Source organism: Phocoena sinus, chromosome 8 (assembly GCF_008692025.1).
Source record: "Phocoena sinus isolate mPhoSin1 chromosome 8, mPhoSin1.pri, whole genome shotgun sequence".
Classification (NCBI taxonomy): Eukaryota; Metazoa; Chordata; class Mammalia; order Artiodactyla; family Phocoenidae; genus Phocoena; species Phocoena sinus.
The window spans coordinates 49888003-49909341 of NC_045770.1; the positions used below are offsets into that span (position 1 = coordinate 49888003).

The window sequence follows — 21339 nt, forward strand, 5'->3', positions numbered from 1 at the left end:
CTGTATCATTGTGTCATTCTTTCAACATTTTTTTTTGCAAGTTTTCAAAATTAAAAGTGGGGGAAGGGGAGAGAGCCAGTAGAGCAAGACGATAAAGATGGGTATAATGGATCAACAGCCCAAAAAGAAAGATGAGCACTAAATAGGAGGTGTGCATTATTTCTGAGGTTAGAGGAAGAAGAGTTGTGGGTGAGTCGATAGAGACAAGTGGGTAAGTATGGGTGTGGGAAGGTAAGGGAATACAGGTGATCTCCATGAAGTATGAGGCAAGAGTAGGTAGGTCGGTGGCACGAAGAATGGTGAAGATTTGGAATAGTTGCTGTGGGGAATGGCAAAGGGAGCTGACCAGAGACGCACAAAGATTTTACAGGGTGCAGCTGAGGTGCTGCTAAGGACGTGAATGTCTAGAAACTATTCTTCATTTTTGCTCCTTATTAGCCCTTCGAGCTTATCTCCCTATCAGAGACCTGTTTACTCTTCTAGACCATGAGTTTCTGAGGTAAGAGCTTGACTTTCATTTTTGAATTCCCAGCACCTAGCATAGTGCCTGGCATGTAGTAAGCATTCAACAAATAATTACTGGATAAAATAGTGACAGTTACACATTTACCTCTAAACTGTAAGTTTTTATTGACCTTTCTTCTTATCCCCAGCCCATAGATGCTGCTGGGTTAACTGATTCTCTGCCATGCTCCCAGAGCAACATAAATTTAATATCCGTTAAAAACTTCTATCATCGCATTTACTGCATTGTATTGAAATTGTCTGTTGTATTTCTGTCTTACCCAGTAGACTAAAATCTTTTAAGATCAGTGGCGTTGTAGCTTTGTATCACAAACTCAGAACAGTAGTTGGCTTAATACATGGTAGACATTTTCTGATCTAAGCTGAACAATTAAGAAAGACTTTAAGTTTTGGTTTGCAAAGGCTTTATTTCTGAATGTATGTGTGATTTTAACAAATACTTTCAATAAGCAAAACTGACAATATTACATAAGTACAATCTATAAGATAAAGTGCCAAATTATCTGAAATCAGAGTACTCTGGATAAATCACTGGGAAGAACAATGGCTTCCCCCCATATAAAAAGGCACAACAGCACCTCTTTTCTATTTGCTTCTCTTCAAGTGTTCAAAATGGTAAGAATGTTTTCCATGACACTGGATGCAAGAGTTTCCAAACAGACTTACCTTTAAAAGCTCAGAAATTGGGTTCAGGTGACATTTTATGAGAACAATTCAGGAGACCAAGCACTTTTAGTTTCAGGCACTGAAGGTGACCAACCTTCTGAAAATGGAAGGCAACATTTGACTTCTGAATGGGAAGCAAGTCCCAAAACCGACTCCTTGAAAATCCAGCCTAACCCTGTACTGTTATAGTCAGGAGATTTCTGTTCTGCTGCTGTAAGCATATTCTTCAAATTTAACTTTTTCTTAATTAAGCATTTATCAGTTCTTTGTTTGACATATTTCAGTTTTTTTCTTGGTAACTCTTTTTGATCAGGAGAATTATAAGCAGCTGGGCATTTCCTTAGACCCATGGCCTGGAATCCAAGCATTTCTGAAGGAAATACTTTTTGTGTGGTAGGAGGGACCCATTCATCAACATCAGTTTCAAGGTACTTAGTAACAGGACAGTTGTTGGAGATCTCTGGTTGTGTAATACTAGATATAGTAGGGCTTCTGGATTTCTGGCTGGTTGTCTTTATATTTTTTGGACAGCTTGGGGTGGTTTGCTGTGCATCATTTACAGTGGAAATCCTTGTCTTTTTATAGTTAGCATCAAGGTCCAAATAAAAGGCAGGCAATTTTTTGAAAGCTCCTGTCATTCCATGAATTCTAGTTTGGTGGAATCCTATAACTGGAGTTGACTGTGAACATGGAACAAAGTCTTGGCTATCTTCAAAATCATATTCTGAATCTGACTGAAAATGAGGTGGAGAGGGACATGTTTTTAGATACAGAGAGGCAGATGTGTTTTGCAAGGATAATTTTTGTGAAGACTGGCTGGAGTTTTCAGAGAATGATCTCAATGAAAAATCAGATTCTGTATGATGACTTTCTGCCAAAGACTTTCCCCACTGTAACAAAATATCCTGTGACTTTTTGGTCACTTCTGTTGCCATGTCCATTTCTTTAGGACTATCATCAAAGAGATCAGCAGAAGCATTGTAGCCACCTTCATGACCAGCAGAACAGTTTGCTGTTAGGTTATTACCAGTGTGCTCATAAGACATTTCTTTCAATGCATTCGTACTTCTATTTGGCATACTGCAAAGAGCTTCTAAAGGATATGTGAGTTTCCTGCAAATTGTTGAACTGTCACCCTGGTTCTTTGGCCGCCTACAGTATTGTTTATTTTCTAAGTTGTGAAGGTTGGAAACATCATTATACCTCCTAGAACTCAAAGTTGTCAACTTTTCACTCATTTCGGATAGTGATTTTTCTCCACATCCATTAAAATATTTGCTATTGAGACAAGAATGGTCAGTCTCTGAAGTATCGTGCTTAAGTGAAATTTCAGCCTCATGTGGTGGTGGAATTCTGGTAGACTTAAGAGTAACTGTTGTGCCTGAGCCTTTTGAAGATGGAAACAGAACTGAGAGATAAACATTTGGTAGAAGATTTTCAGAAATGCCTCTTTCACTACTACTTGAGATAGTCTCTGCTGTGTTCTCTGGTTGTGACTCTTTATGAACGCTAGGACTTGGATTTGCTTCACAGTTGGAAAGGAAGTTATTTTTGCTGGAGTTTGCTTTGACTGTTGCTTGTGGTGATCTTAAGCCTATAGGTGGTGCATGCAAGGATCTAGTAGTTCTCTGTGGAGTCACGGATAACCTGCTGTGGTCTGCATGTAATTTACTGACGTCATTATCTAGATGACATTTCCTGCTACTGCCATCTGTCTGGGTTATAGCAATCTCACTTTCGATAGCTGCCAGAAATTTGTTTAGGCTTTCAGAGAGTGGAAGGTCAGCCCAGATCTCAGGGTCACAGTCCTGAGAACCCCCAGCTATCTCTTCAAGTCTGAGTGATGAAGGTAGACAACACATAGATCTCTCCTGAAAGCTAGCGGGGGTATCTACATCATGATACTGGTGACATGTTAGCTCACGCTGGGAATATATATTTTTAACTTCCACTGCACTGTGGAAGGATTTTGTATTACTTGGCTCAAGGGGCTCTTGCACTTTCAAAGGGAATAAATTAGAACCAGGAACTCCAATTTCATGATGATTGCTATGAACCGCACTTGGCTGATTAGCTTGTAAGCCAAGTTCTTCACCCAGCTTTTGTGCTGCACTCTTTTGATCCATATAAGAAACAGGGCTCCATAAACCCTGAATGGTATCACGGCAGCTATTGGAACCAGTGGCCTCTGTAGAGGAGATGCACATTCTGTTCTGGTGAAGAGTATCAATGGCCTCGCTTTGTTCTGAAGCTGAAAAATCATCATCATCTGTTAGTTGTGAAACAACGGAAGTGAGTTCAAGTGACAGCTGCCAGAATCCTGAAAAATCATCGCTGCCATGGGACTCAAAACAACAAGAACTGCTGTCAGGGCCACATATGCTGCTGACATCGCTATTTGAATTTTCTAAAGCAAGTAGGTGGCTATTAGGTGCCTGGGAGCCACAGTGAAGTTTCCTGATATCAGAAAGCTGCAAAAGCCGATGGAAATAGTCAATGACAGTGAAGCCTACGACACCTGGGTCTGGTAGAACAATCTGGCAAGCTACTAGCGCTTTAACTTCTCTCTTGTGGTCTGAACACTGCTCTAAGAGGTTACTGGAACCTGAACCTTGTCGATGTTGGCTTTCAAAATTCTGTGAAAGAAGTAAATGAATTTAAATCAGAATAATATTTTCTTCCTTTGACTCAAATGTGAAACAGGGATTTAAAAGGTTAAAAACAGATGCAACTATAACCCCCACCCCTGTAATTTCAATTCCTCTAGTGTTATAGGGTTTAACGCTAGAGGAACTGAAATTATGGGGAAGTAAACCTTGGAGTAAAGAGACTTGTCTTTAAATTTTGGTTCTAAAATTTCCTAGTGTTGGGACTTCGGACAAGTTATTAGGAGTCTTAGTTTTCTCATTTATAAAATAAGGATAAAAATGCAGGATTACTGTATTAGCAATAACACAAAAAAAACTATAGTGCTTAGCAAATAGTAGTTGCTCAATAAATGGTAACTACTATTATATTTCTCATTAGCTTCCATAAGCTTCCAGTGTTTAAAGGAATGTTCTCACTTTAAAAAAAAAAGAAGAAGAAAAAGAGCCATCTGAGATTTTAAGAAAGAAAATCTCTGTAGCTTCTGGTTTCATCTTCCCTTTGGGTTTTCTCACTGTTCAGCTGTGAAGTGCTACATTCTGCTTTTTAAAACCCTGACTGCAGTGTAGGCAAAATACTGATTTGTTCCCTTTAGCATACAAGAGACAGAAAACGATTACTCCTTCAGTCAGCACATTCTCTGGACTTTTTCTATAGTCACTTTTATAATTATTTAAGATGATCCTTCCTAACCTGTTCTTACAGTGATCAACACTCAGTTACTTTGCCTTCAAGGCTAGTTCCCTCTTTCTCCTTTTATAGATAAGATTAAAAAGCTAGAGTTGACGAAAGTTTTACTACAGAACCTGAACTGAATTTAGAGGGTACAGTAAATACCAAATATCAAAACAAAATATCTAACACTTGTGAATTTATAATAAATTTAGATTTTTAAAGTTCCAAATGCATTTGAATTGGGCTCTTCTAACTTTTGAAAGAGGAAGTTGTCATACATGGTATTTTAACAGATCACCTATAGCCTATTTTTACAAAGCTTAAAGTGCTTCCACAGGCTCTCACACTTACGACTCCTAAAAACTATTTAGAAAATTAAAATCATTTCATTACAATGGAAATGTTAGCATAATAATAAAAAGAAAGCTAGTCTCAATTACCGTCACTCCAAAAATAAAGCTTTGTCCAACAAAGCAAGTTTCAACTGCTTTAGTTAATAGGGTCTGAGTTGCAGCACTGTCCAGTGTTTCTGGAATTTCATTACGATCTTGAATGTACCTTGATTGGAAAGAAAATAAAAAATGGGAAGAGATAAGCTTCGAAATTTAAACTCTGCACAAAGAAGACACAATTAGTTTGAAAATACAGCATGAAACTTTTGAGTTACATATAGGGGGAAAAAAAAGTGACTTTAAGAGCTACGCATTTTGTTCCCTCTAGGTTCTTACAGCCTAGAAAGACAAAAACAACTGATCAAGTGTGAATAAAGTAGATGCCTGCCTAGTAATCAGGCCCAGCAATTATTCTAAAAGTGTCAGTGGGAGTAGTGCTGGGATCTTTAACCCTTCTCCTCAAAGCAGAGGGGGAAGTCTTTCCTTGTCGCTGGCAATCCTGGCTGTGGTCACTTGGCCCTCCCTTTTTTCAAATCACTTTGCTCTCAACTATAAGGAGATGAACAGAGATTTCCTCTGTTAAGTATTAGGGGGGAAGGGCAGAAGATTGAAGGGGAGAAAAAGCTTCAGTTGCTTACATATATCCTTACATTCTCAGAACATCTTAACAGGTCAAACTATGCAGATGAACTTGCAATGTAAATGAAATAAATGACAAAATTCAATTTCTGATATGCAAATATTCCTTCAAATAGCTTCTTCCACCTCAAGAGACCTTAGCCACTTGATCTGAAAAATCCTTCAGTTTGAAACAATTTTACTTTCTTTTTTTCTTTTTTCTTTTTTGCGGTACGCGGGCCTCTCACCACTGTGGCCTCTCCCGTCACGGAGCACAGGCTCCGGACGCACAGGCCCAGCGGCCATGGCCCACAGGCCCAGCCGCTCCACGGCATGTGGGATCCTCCCAGACCGGGGCACGAACCCGCGCCCCCCGCATCGGCAGGCGGACTCCCAACCACTGTGCCACCAGGGAAGCCCTACTTTCTTATTATATATTTCTCTAACTTGCATTAGAGTTTTGTAATTTAATAGTCTAATTACAGTTTGGTTGGAGCATGGTTTAACATCATCACAATAGGTATTCAGTAAATAAACATCTTTCTATTTCTCACTTGATTATCTTTTAAATGAACTGATGATGTAAGGTCAAGCGATCATCTGTTTTTACTAAATGCATATTACCTTAAAAACACATATCTTCGGGGGCTTCCCTGGTGGTGCAGTGGTTAAGAATCCGCCTGCCAATGCAGGGGACACGGGTTCGAGACCTGGTCCGGGAAGATCCCTCTACCGCGGAGCAACTAAGCCCGTGCGCCACAACTATTGAGCCTGCGCTCTAGAGCCCGCGAGCCACAACTACTGAAGCCCGCGCGCCACAACTACTGAATCCCGTGTGCCTAGAGCCTGTGCTCCGTAACAAGAGAGAAGCCACCACAGTGAGAAGCCCGCATGCTGCCACGAAGAGTAGCCCCCGCTCACCACAACTAGAGAAAGTCCACGAGCAGCAACAAAGACCCCGCACAGCCAAAAATAAATAAAACAAAAAAAACAAAAAACCCCCACATGTCTTCAAATTCTACTGATGTACTGAAGTACTAGCTAGGAAAAAGAATGCTTTAAATATTCTTACCTGTGCAAACCAGTGGCTGTAAGACCAAAAAATGCATCTAAGCAGCTTCCAAATACAGTAATACCAAATAATTTGTTTGATTCTGCAACTTTTAAGGCAAGCTTATATCTGTAACTGGCATTTTCAGCTTCACCAGTAGAGCCACATTTTGGACAATTAGACCTGGAAAAGTGGAGGAAAAAAAGCATAGAGACGTTCACTTACTTTTTTTTAATATGACGTAAAACAAATCTGGAAAAGTAAAGATTAAAAATAATATTTTATGTACAAAATGTACAAGTTACATCCTTCTTAAACGATTTCAGATCAACCTCTTTTGAATTTTCTCTATTCATAACAGTTACTTTACTGATTTAAATTAAGTAGCACCAAATTGATAGAAATTGAAGGAAAACTGTGTGTGCGTGTATGGGGAGAGAGAGGGGTGTGGGGAGGGAGGGTGGCTGGTTGGTTGTTACTGGGTAGCTAAATCATCATTAACAAATGAGGCATATTATAGTCTGAGGTTGGGAGTGGGGGCAAACTAGATATAATGAAGTGAGCACCACACCAACAGAAGACCTGAGTCTATCTTCTGTTAAAAGGACAATGAATAATCTCGAAACATTTAATAAATATTTATACACAAAGTACCTAGTCATATTTTTCTCACTATTATAAGAATAACTTTACTTTCTTTAATTTAGTTCATTGAAATATGCTAAGAATTTATTAGATTACAAAAACTAGGTACAAAACATCTTGTTTAACTTGTTTGTAAGGCAATTATGCAATTATGGCCAAAGGCATTCTTTTTTTTGGGGGGGGGTTCATGTTTAATAGTGAAGATGGCCTAGGTCATGTTTAGACATTAGTTGATTTTCTTTTTTTCAAGTTTGAATTCTATCAAACACTGTTTTTTTTTTTTTTTTTTGCCAAAGCCTTTCTCATCAAAAATTACTGTGTATGGGCTTCCCTGGTGGCACGGTGGTTAAGAATCCGCCTGCCAATGCAGGGGACACGGGTTCGACACCTGGTCTGGGAAGATCCCTTTACCGTGGAGCAACTAAGCTCGTGTGCCACAACTACTGAGCCTGTGCTCTAGAGCCTGCGAGCCACAGCTACTGAAGCCTGCAGGCCTAGAGGCTGTGCTCTGCAACAAGAGAAGCCACCGCAATGAGAAGCCCGTGTACTGCAATGAAGAGTAGCCCCCGCTCGCCACAACTAGAGAAAAGCCCACGCACAGCAATGAAGACCCAACACAGCCAAAAATAAAAATAAATAAATAAATTTATAAAAAAACAAAACAAAACTGCTGTGTGTCAAGTATAACACTACTGTTAGGTACTAGCAGTCTGGTCTTGGGATAAATACTAAATCCCTTAAATTTAGATTTCCTCATCTGTGAAATCCAGGGTTGAAGAAGGATAAAATGAGACAAAGTATAAGAAAAGAAAGTAAAAAAAGAATCTAGTACAGATCTTGTTAAATTAATGTGTTTAGTCTGCTTCTCCCTCATAATTATATTAAGTATTGTGATGGTTACCGTCACTTCTCCTTATGCTTCCCCTCTTTTCTAGTTGTTTGCAATATCTTAGAACTCTGCTATCCATTTTTCACATTCTTAATTTAACAAATTGACCCCTTAAAACATCTTATGGTAATGGTTAATCCTAGAACTGTTTTTTCTTCATGTCGCTAATGATCTGGCTTAAAAATGTGAATAGAAAATGTTAGAGACAGTTGTATAAATTTGATTGCTGCCAGACAGCCACTAGGGGGAGCCTGAATTCCATGGCTCACAAGGTGACTCTTTTGAACAAAGGTTGATCCTTCATATAAGAAGTTACTGGGGCTCCCCTGGTGGTGCAGTGGTTAAGAATCCGCCTGCCAATGCAGGGGACACGGGTTCGAGCCCTGGTCCGGGAAGATCCCACATGCCACAGAGCAACTAAGCCCGTGCGCCACGACTGCTGAGCCTGTGCTCTAGAGCCTGCAAACCACAACCACTGAGCCCGCATGCCACAACTACTGAAGCCTGCGCACCTAGAGTCTATGCTCCACAACAAGAGAAACCACCACAATGAGAAGCCCGTGTAGCCCCTGCTTGCTGCAACTAGAGAAAGCCCGTGCGCAGCAATTAAGACCCAACGCAGCCAAAAAAATAAAAACAATAAATAAAAAAAAGAAGTTACTGATTCATCATCATTACATCTGTGCTAATTATTAATTTGTTTTTCCACACTGATGATGGCTCTGTGCCAATCCATTCATATAATCTTAACCAAATTGGCTGGAGTTTGTGTTGTAGTCTGGCCATAGAAGGAAGTGAAGGTAATCGACTTACCGGGGCATAAAACCTCATTAGTACCAAGCTCTAGTGAAATGAATTAAGTGTTTTAAATATATATTAGAACTTCTTTAAAAATTATGTACTAATAATGCATTCAGATCTAATGTAAAATTCTTAGCAAATCTTACAATTAATGTGCATGAGTGTTTTACAGTTTACAAATGTTTTCAACATACATTATTTCCTTCTGATACATAAACAAGGCATTTACTCCCATTCACAAACTGGGAAATTGGGTGAATTTTTGCCCAATGTGACAAAGTTAGTGATTTTTATGACCAAATCCAAGGCTTTGGATTCCTTGCCTGGAGTTTTTTCTTGTATAACTATAAGAACAGTATGGTTAATAATGAACTATCTTACAAATACAGAGTATCAATGATAGCCTAAGAAAGACTAGTATTAATGCATTATTAGCATTAATGCATATATACACTAAATTATTTATACTTTTATGTTATATATAAAATGAAGATATTTATGTAGTTTCCTTTAATCCTTTTGGGAATAAGTCTGAATTGAAATAAATGTTAGTATGGAGTAATACAGATCACAGCTTTTCAAACTTCAGTATGCATACCAATCACCTAGGGATCTTCTTAAAATGAAGATCCTGATTCACTAAGTCTGGAACAAGGCCCAAGATTCTGCATTTCTAACAAGCTCCCAGGTGATGCTGATGCAGCCATTCCTCAGACCACATTTTGAGAAGCAAGGGTAGAGACAACACATTGAAATCACAGTCCTCTGATTTAACTTCTAGAGGCACCCCTATTTCCAAAATGTCATTTGTTATGGAATAGCAGTTTTCAAACATATTTGGTCTCAGGGACCCTTTATACTCCTAAAAATTATTGAGAATACCAAAGAGCTTTTGCTTATGTGGGTAATATCTATCTATATTTCCAATTGAAAATGAGAAGTTAAATGCAAGTGAGAATTCTAAAAAATATTTATTAATACCTTAAAAAATAGATCCATTGCATAAACAAAAAGAACATATTTTTACAAAAAATAACTATGTGTTCCAAAATAAATCAGTGAGAAGAGAGTGGCATTGCTTTATATTTTGCAAACCTGTTTAATGTCTGTCTTAATAGACAGCTGGATTCTCATACCTCCTTCTCTGCTCACTCTGCTGTGATATCACATGTCATGGAGCCTCTGGAAAATTTCACTATGCACTTTTACGAGAATGAGAGTGAAAAGGCAAATTATGCCTTAGAATTATTATGAAAAGTTTTGACCCCAAGAAGCCTCTGAAAGGATCTATCTAAAATAATACTTGTATTTGCTACCTTTTTTGTTTGATACCAGTTAAAACATTCTTTCATTCATTTATTTTTCTAGGTTAGTGTACTTATATTTAGAGAAAAGTAGAAAAATTGATGAGAAAAGTAGAAAAATTGATGAGATTAGTAACCCTTTGAAAATCTGATGAAAGCAATGGACTCTCTTCTCTCCCAGAAAACTGCACACATAACCATAACACACAATATTTTACATATTTCACAGGTAAAGGTAATGAAAAATATTTAAAAATAACATAGGAAAAGAAAGCTCTTAGTGCAGAGACAGATTTCTAGACCAAAGGGATAATGGGTCCCGTTAAGTGAATCAGAAGGGCAACTTACATGTTTGGGCTGGCCGGATTGCTTACATGGACAAATGAGTCCCCTTTCTTGCTCATAATTTTTGGGAGTACATACACCTCCCCCATACATATATAAAATCATATATATATATATACATATATATGTATGTTTATTCCTTCATATGAGATTACCATATTCACATACACAAATGTGTACATATGTATATATACATATTCACATATATATGAATATGATATAACTTTTATACAGCTGACCCTTGAACAACACAGGTCTGAACTGTAACAGGTTCACTTATACATGGATCTTTTCAAGAGTAAATACTATATAGTACTATATATTCTGTGGTTGGTTGAATTCTTGGATGTGGAACTGTGCATATGGAGGAACCACAGGTATGGAGGATCTGCATAAATGGAGGAACTGCACATATGGAGGGCCAACTATAAGTTATACTGTGTAGAGGGTTGGCGCCCCGTGTTGTTCAAGGGTCAACTGTACATATAGTTTTTACATTTTTATTTCTTTTTTTTTTTTTTTTGGCGGTACGCGGGCCTCTCACTGTTGCAGCCTCTCCCCTTGCGGAGCACAGGCTCCGGACGCGCAGGCTCAGCGGCCATGGCTCACGGGCCCAGCCGCTCTGCGGCATATGGGATCTTCCCAGACCGGGGCACGAACCCATGTCCCCTGCATCGGCAGGCGGACTCTCAACCACTGCGCCACCAGGGAAGCCCCATTTTTATTTCTTTATCTGTATCTTTATCTATGTCATGGAATCTTTTTTGAAAAGAAATCTAATTTGGAACCCTAATTCAAGGCTGAGAATGGAGCTGTTGTTGAAACTAAAGTGGGGCCCTAAAGCCCTACCTAATAGTCAGCACAATCCACTATTACTTCTCTAATCCTATCTCCTTCTAGAAGCATAGAACCCTAAGGCTCTGCAGAACAGTAATTTGAAAACCACCACTGCTCTAATCTTGGAGGTTAACAAGAGAAAAAAGTTAATCCCATAAACACAAAACGTATTATGGTGGTTGTCTCTAAGGATTTGGGGTTCAATGAAAAACCTTTAGGGAGCAGTCTTTTTGCTCTTCACTGTCTCTAAAATCTTCTGCAAAGGCTACAGTGTGGAATTCCTCTGTCATAAACTTGCTGTGCTGCAGCAGTGAGGAATTTCTGTTTCCTGTGCTGGCTTACAACTGACTCCAGGTAAGAAAAAAGGAAAGCAGAGATAACAGTAGAAAAGATAAGCACTGGAAATTATGGGAATAGACTTTGTGTAGCACTGTTAATGTAATATCTGTAGAGGAGAGGCTATTTTTGTGGACTACATTTCCACAGGCAAGGACAAAGTGCTGTGGATTTTATGTGACTAAATGGTCCAATTAGAGCTCAGTTTTCTGGGGGCATCTTAAACTCTGGGAAAGAGAGGTGGAGGTATCATTCTGGATACAAATTTCACTGCCAATTTAGAGGTAATATAGTAATTATGGATCTAGATAGCAGTCAGACTGTTTAGGCTTGAATATGTTTCTGCCACTAACTATCTGGCTTTGTGATTTGGGGCAAGTTATTTTACTTTTCTAAGCTTTAGTTTTCTCCTTTGAAAGGTGGCATTAACAGTAGCATCGCCTCACAGGGCTGTTGTATTAAAAGATATAATGCTTACAAAGCTCCTAGTACCATGTGTAGCATATAGTAAACATTCATTAATGTTATCTATTGTTATTACCAGTCTAAAGAGGTAAAAATGGCAGTATTGTTCAACCTAAATGGTTGTTATAGATTATCTTTAAAAGAAATGACTTGGGGGAAAAAAACTCAGTTTTAAAAATGCTTCACATTTATATATTACTAATTATGTATCACACAATGTTTGAAGCATTTATTAATTCACAACAATCCTATGAAGCAGATATTATTAGTTTCCCCATTTTGAGATCCAGATAATTTAAGTGACTTGCCCAAGGCTACACAGCTTTAAGTGGCAGGGTTGAGAGTTGAACCCAAGCAGTCTGGCTCCAGAGAACTGTGCTTTTTAATCACCAGGATATAATGCAATAGGTAAAGTATACTTGCCCAAGATCATACAACTATCAAGCGTCAGAGCCTATCTACAACGCTGTTGTGTTTTCCGAAGCTTGAAATCGTTCCATTTTACCACACTGCTTCTAAGAATAGGTCCTAAAGGAAAACAGTCCCTGGGTTTTAGTTTTTTCAGAAAATAGGTAGGAACCTGAAAATGAGTGAAGCTAAGTCTAGATCGAAGACAACCTAGACACTATCACATTGTCATTTATTCATTCATTTAACATTTATTGTGTATTTTCTATGAACTAAACCATAGGCTGAATGCTGAGGATTTAATGATGAATAACACAAATAGGTTCTTTCTCTCAGTTTACAAATGAGTACTTGAAAGAATAGCTTAATAAAGAAATAGTGAAAACTACTGGAAGGATGACTTAGAGTCCAGGTGTGGGTTGGAACTGTCAATTCCTCCCCATACAATGCCAACTAGACAAAAAGACTAGTTAAGCATATTGCTGGTCTACTACTCTACTTACATACTACTAGGTACTTACTAGATATTCTTATTCTCACCCCTAGGAAGAGAGAATGTATTCTTAAGGAACTCCAACCCTAACCTCTCACCTGTACTCTATAAAGATCAGAGAAGAATCCCAGGCTCTCAGGTCTAGTTGGCCTGAATCTGGGCACCATAATAAAGTATTATGTGCCAAGCACAGGTGCTGAAGGATACAGAGATTACAATAACAAAGTCCCTGTTCTCAGGGAGTTTATTCATTTATTAAAAAATAATCTGGAGATTATATAAAAATAAGCAAACAATGAACAAACAAAAAACCCCTACACTATTTCCAGGGATATCCCAGAAGTGTACTAAGTTTTTGCATCAGGCTCGTGACTTCCTCTCTGAGAAATTAGTTTTCTTCTCTGAAGCAGGTACTTAGTAAAGACTTGGAGATAATCTGAAACATCCCTCTAGTAATAGAGGATTACCAGCCAATTCTATTCCAGGATTTACAGAAGAACCAATCTAAGAGAATCTTAAGTCCTGATACAAATTTAATCCTTACTTGCCTTTGAGCCATAGGAAATCTACAGTGTACACTTGCATTTTCTTTCTCACACTTTCAGGCTTTATTTTTACCTTTTGGAGACCAGGAGTATCCGAGAGAAGCACTTTTGACATGAAGGATATATAAAACTAGAATTCTGGAGAGCAAGAACTGAGGCAAGAAGAAATTTTCTTCTTCTATTCATGTGTCCTCACTGTGGTCTGCAAAACAAAATAACCATGGGATGAATGGCAAATCTTTAATTGCATGTGTGTAATTCATTTCTTAGGAAAATCACTTAAACTTCACTGCAAAGTCAATAGATTTTTTTTTGTAGTAAATGTTAGTGTATTGGAAAACTAATTTTTTTTTGTTTAATTAAGAAAATAAGATTTAAAACAGAGTAGTTCAAGCAAATATTCTGTTTTTGAATAAATGCTCCACCCCAGTAATTCAAGAAAGGTATCATTTAATTTCTTTCAACATCTTTATAAGAAGAGCTATATAGAACTTGTTTCCACTATTAATAGAAAAGAACTTAAATGAACTTACAAGAATGTTTAAAAGAAACGAAATTGGTGGGAAGTAGTTCTTTTCAGCTGGAAAAAAAATCACTTCATTAGATTTCAGTATGTACATTTCTACACAGCTTGAAGAGGAAAAAAAAGACAATTTAGAGTGTACAGATAGAAAAATTAAAATGTTGCATGGTCAAATGAGAGTTCAAAGTGCTTTATGAGCCTTGTATAAAACACGTCAGAGAAGTAAAACAATAAAATAGCAGTTTGCCTCTTTTATACTTTCCTTTTAAAAACTCAAATGTTGGTTTATCAACATTTTTTAAATTGATTAGCTTATTTATAGCATAATATAAATGCTCTGAAATAAAAATCTCTGTACATGTTCAAGATAAAGCTATACCAATAAATTTGTAAACACATGGCAAAAACTTTCAATTTCTGCAAATGGGTGAAACTGTTTCTGAGACTGGCATCAGCAAATTTTGACAAAGTGTAAGTCATCAGTTTCAAAATCATAAAAGAATCTTTTAGGTATAGCTCCTCCTGGGGATGATCACAAATTTAGAAATGTGATTATGGAATGGGTATCTTAAAATGTTACTAATCCTGTCGACCAATCAAAATATTCCTGTGAAAATAAAATCTTGCCACCTAAGGAAATGTACAAAGATTATAGATAAATGGATTTACATAAATCACCGATCTATGTTATTAAAGTGGGCATAGAAAAAAAAATCTAACTCTGCTTAATTCTTGTTGTTATCCTTGTTTTTGAACCCTTAGGTATACATGACTAATAAGGTTCTACCAAAAGCAGGTATGTCTTCCTAGATTTGGCTGTCACGTTAGGCTACATGGCAATCTCTAAGGACAAGGTAGAGGAGGTGATACAGGATACAAGGAAAAGGCAGAAAGAAAAGGCCAGAGAACACTGCTGTTTTTAGTGCTACTTACCTCAACTTCCTTCTTGCCAATGCAACAAATGATGGAATGTATGTCAGCAAAAGCATCCTCCCTCTACACTTCCTCTAAAATCCAGTTTGGGGTAGGGTGTAACAAGGTGGTACACCTGCCTATGAGCTAGGAGAGATAAAACAGGGCAAAACTCCCTCCTGAAAATGTCGTCTTTTACCTGATTAAAATCTTGCAGTTTAGAATGAAGCCTCAGTTCCTCACAATGCCTGTCAGGCCCTAGCTCATCTAGCCCCACCTCCTTGACCTCATCTTGTACCACTCACCCCCTTAATCACTGCACTTCAAGCCATGCTAGCCTTCTTTCTGCTCCTCAAACACACCAAATAATCTTTCTTAGGCTTCTGTGCTTACCTTTCTCTTTGTCTAAAATGCTCTTCCCTCAGTACTTCAAACAGCTGGCTCATTCTCATCCTTCAATCTTTAATGTTACCCCTTAGAGAGCCCCATTTCATCTCAGGTAAATACTTCCTTCCTCTTGGTTTCTATGATATCACCCATTTTACTCCTTCATGGTAGTAATCGTGCTCATGATATATGCAATCATGAAAATTATATATCAGATGATACATGCTTACTTGTTTCTGTTGGTTCTACCCCCATTAATCTTAAAGTTTCACGGAGACCTGGTCTATCATGTCACCAATAAATGAAGAACATATATAAGCAGAAATATTTGCGAATTAATTTCTAAATTAATTGTGCAAGCACTAACTGCTGTTATTTTTAAAGGAAGGAAGGTTAAATTGTCATTATTTAAGAGTTTATTGCCCTCTAGTGGAGAAATAAATAAATTTGAGAACTGAAATGAAAAAGGTCATTGAAGTATTTTTACTATTTGCGTTTCACTTGGTAAATTCCAGCAAATGGCAAAAAGACTTTCCATTCATTGGCTGGTGAAAAAAATGCAATAAGATCCTTTTAGACAGTCACTATTAGTTATTCCTTTTGTTATTTTCATAGTATTTCCTTATGATTCTTGTCATCTAGTTTGTTTTGCCTCTCTCTCTACTGCCTGACTTAAAGTATGTTGAATTAATGTTCGATGGATAACTGAATGAAGCATCAGGAATGAGCGAATACTAAAGTTAGGAAAACATGATCACAGACTTAGGAACAATTCCATATGTGGTATCTATTGCAATTTATCTTTCTTCTTGATTTTATTGGGAAGGATGGTGATATTGCATTACATTGCTTTCAGTTCCATCACAGTCAACAAACCATATTCCAATTTAATAAGTCCAATATATTTGCTTATTTATCAATCATTTATAGTGCAGCTGATAAATACCAGGTGATGGGAATAATATAAGAGATGGACAAAATATACAAGGTCCCTACCTGGTCACTAGACTTATAGTGACCAATAATCACACCAAAAAACTGAAATAGTGGAAAATTCTATAAAGAAAAAGTACAGAATACCATGAGAAAATACAACAAGGGGACTGATCTAGTCTTAGCTTGGCGGGGATGGGGAGGAAGAGAATAGTTAGGCACACAGATAACCTTCTTTTAAAAAGTACTTTCTCTCAGAGTTGTCAGATTAAAGGTGATTTTTATTTCCATTTTAAATATTTTCTAAATATTTCTTATTTAAATATTTTATAAATGTATTACTTTTTAAATTAGAAAAATCAATAAATATAATAAAAACCTTGGGTCCTCTTAATCTCTCACATATAGAAGTAGAAACAGGAGAATGAGATGGAGAGAGAGGGAGAAAAGTATAAATGTTAGGGAATTAATTAGGACCTCAGTTGGCTTTTGTTTTGACGGTCAGAGATTGCTCAAGTCAATGTCCAGGACTGAAGACTCTGATAGACTTATGCTTATGAAAATATGCTGGGTCCAGGTGGACATATTATAGTGCATTTTTAATTTAACATGGAACACTCTGGACTACTTGCTTTCTCTGTTTCTAGCCATGGGAGATGAACTATAATCCAAGATGCTTTACTAATTTATCACAAAAAATTACTGTCACAAGGAAGGAACTCATCTTAAGCCCATATCTTCTTTTGGATAAAACTAGATGTTAAAAAAAAAACATATTAAGCTAAATTATAAACAAAGTTACTTGAAGAAGGGGCATTAGGTGAAGCAAATATTTAATGGAATCATGCTAACACAGGTGATGCACGCTTTTCACACTAGAGATGCTTTGGGTTCTCAAACTTTAGTGTGCATCAAAATGACCTGGAGGGACTGATAAACCACAGATTTATGGGCCCCAATGTCAGAGTCTGATTTCATTAAGTCTGGAATGAGGGCCTGAGAATTTGCACGTCTCACAAGTTTCCAAATGAGGCTTATGTTGCCTACACGTGAAAACTACTATTAAGGCTTTTCAGCTTAATTCCCTCATTACCAAGTTTTTAGAAGGTACCTTAATAGCCTATAAAAAATCACGCTCATATATGCACACACACTAATACAGTTTTTTCCTCCTTTGGACTAGATTAGAAAATCCAAAATAATTGGGCTAGACCAGAGAATCTAGAATAATTCTTCTTAAGTGTTAGATCATGGAGAAAAAATTTAATTAAGTATTTAATGTGAATTAGCCTATGGGGAGGGTGGTGAAGAGAAGTGTAAGATGTGGATTCTATTTTAATGAAGTTTATAGCCTGGTTGGGCTCATAAATTCTTCTGAATGCTTTAGTTCTCTCTCTTATACGATTATCTGATCCACTCAGAGAAATTAAATAACTAATTAAAGGTCAAGAAGCAGGTAGCATCAGGTCTGGAATTCATGCCTTCTGATGAGTAGCTCACCAGTCTTTCTAGTCCATTACATTGTTTGCTCAAGCTTCACACAAACTATTTGTATTTGTTTCAAGACTGTGACCAAAGGATGAAATCACTCCTTTAAAAAACGACTCCCCACTTCTAATGGCATACAGAAAAGGAGATATGACTAACTCTTCTCCCTTTCTTCATTCCTTCCCAAATTGTTCTTGCTTTGCAAGAAAATCTTTGTCACTTTGTTGCTCTCAGATTTCCCGTTTCACATTTTACAGGACAGAGTCCTCAGCTATGGAAAGGGTGGGTATTCTGAGTTGCTTTATTAAAACTAACTAATGGTCTCCTCGAAGGGTACATACTTTGTCTAATTTTCTAAAGGCAGTCATAACAAGTCCCTGAGAAATGATTTTCTGACGTTAACATGAAAAATCTGGAAAGGGGAGAGGCAGGCAGGAGATAAGAAAATTAAATAAGCAAAAAACAGACAAAACCTCTTTTATTTGGAGAAATACTGGTGAAAAATATTTTAAAAACATTAGCCAGGAAAATCTTAGTGAGTATAATGCACAGTTTGTCCACTGCACTTATGATAGGTAAAGTACCATTCTAGGGATGGGGAAGGGAACAGGGTTAAAGATAGAAAAAACAGGCTCTGTGTTCAAAGAATTTATAATCTATTGGCTAAGACAGACAATGTAGAACTACCAACGAAGTGACACAAAGGTACACAATTATGTGTAAGTTCCAGACTTCCATATCTCAACTGCTTATCTGACAGCCAAATGTATTTGGATATCTCATAGTCATCTCAGGGCTTAATAGGCTAAAAAAAAAAAAAAAATCTGAATTCTTAGTTTCCTTTCAAACCTCTTTAATAGTAATTTTCTCCATCTCAGTAAATGGCAGTACCCTCCAACTAGTAATTCAAGCCAGATACCCAGAAGTCAAGTCATCTTTCATTCCTTTCTTTCCCTCAAGTCCCACATCACATTCATCAGTCTTTTTTGATACCCTTGAGTCTATTTCCGCATCTAAAAACCATCATTCTGGGACTTCCCTGGTGGCACAGTGGTTAGGAATCCGCCTGCCAATGCAGGGGACACGGGTTCGAGCCCTGGCCCAGGAAGATCTCACATGCTGCGGAGCAACTAAGCCCGTGCGCCACAACTACTGAGCCTGCACTCTAGAGCCCGTGTGCTGCAACTGCTGAGCCCACGTGCCACAACTACTGAGGCCCGCATGTTCTTGGGTCCATGCTCCTCAACAAGAGAAGCCACTGCAATGAGAAGCCCGCGCACCGCAACAAAGAGTAGCCCCTGCTCGCCGCAACTAGAGAAAGCCCACGCGAAGCAACGAAGACCCAACGCAGCAAAAATAAATAAATAAATAAATAAATAAGAACCGTCATTCACTCTTCCCCTAATATATTCTACCACCAGCTTAATCCAAACCACCATCATCTCCTGCTTATGCTGCTGTATTAGAATCCTAACTGTGTGATCTGGTCCCTGACCATTTCTCCGGACTCATCTCATAAAACTGTTCTTTCTGAACATGATCCAGCCACACTGGTCTTTTTTTAGGTTCTTGAACACTAAGATGCCAAGCTCTTTCCTGCTTTAAGGTCTTGGCATAACCTATTCACTCTGGAATGTTCTTCCTTTCTTCTGTTGCATGGCTGTCTTTTAGGCCTCAATTTAACTGTCAGCTCCTCAGAGAGGCCTTCTCAGACCAACCTAAATCAAACAAATTCCGCTTTACTCTTCTTAAGTCCACCCATAAAAGGTTTAAGTTCCATTAGAACAGGAATCTTGGACTTCCCTGGTAGCATAGTGGTTAATAATCCGCCTGCCAATGAAGGGGACATGGGTTTGATCCCTGGTCCGGGAAGATTCCACATGCTGTGGAGCAACTAAGCCCGTGCGCCACAACTACTGAGCCCACGCACCTAGAGCCTGTGCTCCACAACAAGAGAAGCCACCGCAATAAGCCCGTGCACTGCAACGAAGAGTAGCCCCCACTCCCCACAACTGGAGAAAGCCTGCGCGCAGCAACGAAGACCCAATGCAACCAAAAATAAATAAATTAAAATAAAATAAAAAGAAAGAACAGGAATTGTAATCCTAGTACCTAGCAGTTCTTGGAACAGAGAAGGGAGGCATTTAAAAACTATCTGTAGAATGAGTAACTAACTACTGGGTGCTTTGTGACCCAATCTTGCAGGGTTAGGAAAGGCTTCTTAACTTAGAAGGCTTCATAAACTGAGACCTAAGGAATGAGTAAGAATTAGCTGTGTTGGTGATGGGATTTAGAAGAGGTCTGGAGGTGAGGGATAATGGTGCATTTGAGGAACTCAGAAAGACAACAAGGACCCTGTGAACCATGTTAAGTTTAGACTTAAACCTGAGGGCAAATAGGAGGGGCTGAAGGAAAGGTTTTTAATGGGGCATGCCCAGATCAGATTTGTGCTTTATCAGCCTCCAAGGTGGTGTCTGGATTGAAATGTTAACAAGATTGAAAGGAGAACCAGCTGGGAGGCTACTGGCATAGTTATGTAGTAGTCGTGCTGAACCAAAGTAATGACAGTAAAAGTGGCGAGAAGTGTATGGATCTGAGATATTCAAGAGGCTAATATGACTGGCTCTGGATGTGAGAGATAAGAAAGGCACCTAGAAAACTTTCAAGTTTCTCAAGGGGGAGGGGGAATAGGGGAGAAAAGGATTGCGAGTTTGGGATTAGCAGAGGCAAACTATTATATATAGAATGGATAAACAACAAGGTCCTACTGTACAGCACAGGGAACGATATTCAATACCTTGTGATAATCCATAATGGAAAAGAATATGAAAAAGAATATATGCGTATAACTGAATCACTGTGCTGTACAGAAGAAATCAACACAACATTGTAAATCAACTATACTTGAATAAAATTTAAAGAACAAAAGTAAACTTTCACGTTTGTGGTTTAAGCACACTGCTCAGTTAAGCACTTTCCCTCTGGGTCGTCAAAGCAGTTTGGAAAAGCCAGCTGCCTACTTATCTCCGAGCACCTCAAAAGTCGCAAGTAGCACCTTTTCCTCCCTGTATGTCCGGTTCCAGACGCTCACCCGTGTCCACCTGATGGCACATACAAAAGCTAGGTGAGTGACTGCAACAGCACTGTCTCAAATTAAAATAATTGACCTTCTTACTCTTTTACGCTCATAACCGCTCTTTTCTAGAAGAGACTGACTCCTGAAAAAACAACATAGAATGCCCTGAGTCCCACTCAGAACGACGTTAAGGGTCTCGTTAGGAGTCTCCAGCCCTTGCTCCCCGAGAACCTCCTCTCCCAGCTCCTCACCTGAGGCACAGGACGGGGATCCTTGCCCGGGCGAAGCACAGTGACGCAGACCCGCAAGACTCAGCGGTAAACGAGCGCCCTCCAATCGAATCTCCCGCGCTTCCTTCCGCCGGAAGTGACGCTTTGGC

At 38.4% G+C, this 21339-nt stretch overlaps 1 protein-coding gene across 4 annotated transcripts; it reads right to left on the minus strand.

The window, feature by feature from the left end:
• Nucleotides 1-916: 916 nt before the first annotated feature.
• On the minus strand, nt 917-21303 carry DDIAS (DNA damage induced apoptosis suppressor). 4 transcript variants are annotated; one of them, XM_032641892.1, is made up of 7 exons: nt 21212-21273; nt 15098-15223; nt 14175-14221; nt 13715-13843; nt 6595-6756; nt 4953-5070; nt 917-3827 (listed from the first exon to the last, which is right to left on the minus strand). In XM_032641892.1, exons 4-7 carry the CDS (start codon nt 13825-13827, stop codon nt 1227-1229), a joined length of 2994 nt encoding a protein of 997 aa, XP_032497783.1. In that variant the 5' UTR covers nt 13828-13843; nt 14175-14221; nt 15098-15223; nt 21212-21273; the 3' UTR covers nt 917-1226. The 4 variants fall into 4 exon arrangements, with proteins under 4 accessions (XP_032497783.1, XP_032497784.1, XP_032497782.1 ...); XM_032641893.1 differs by lacking the exon at nt 15098-15223 and having other exon boundaries at nt 21212-21303; XM_032641891.1 differs by lacking the exon at nt 21212-21273 and having other exon boundaries at nt 923-3827; nt 15098-16635.
• Nucleotides 21304-21339: the final 36 nt, after the last annotated feature.

Bases quoted from the DNA above. Each gene is read 5' to 3' on its own strand.
- DDIAS (XM_032641893.1), bottom strand. From the start codon at position 13,827: ATGAATAGAAGAAGAAAATTTCTTCTTGCCTCAGTTCTTGCTCTCCAG. The intron at 6,757-13,714 runs GTAAAAATAAAG...CCACTTTTCCAG, and splicing joins ATACTCCTGGTCTCCAAAAG to GTCTAATTGTCCAAAATGTG. The intron at 5,071-6,594 runs GTAAGAATATTT...TTTCCAATCAAG, and splicing joins ACAGCCACTGGTTTGCACAG to GTACATTCAAGATCGTAATG.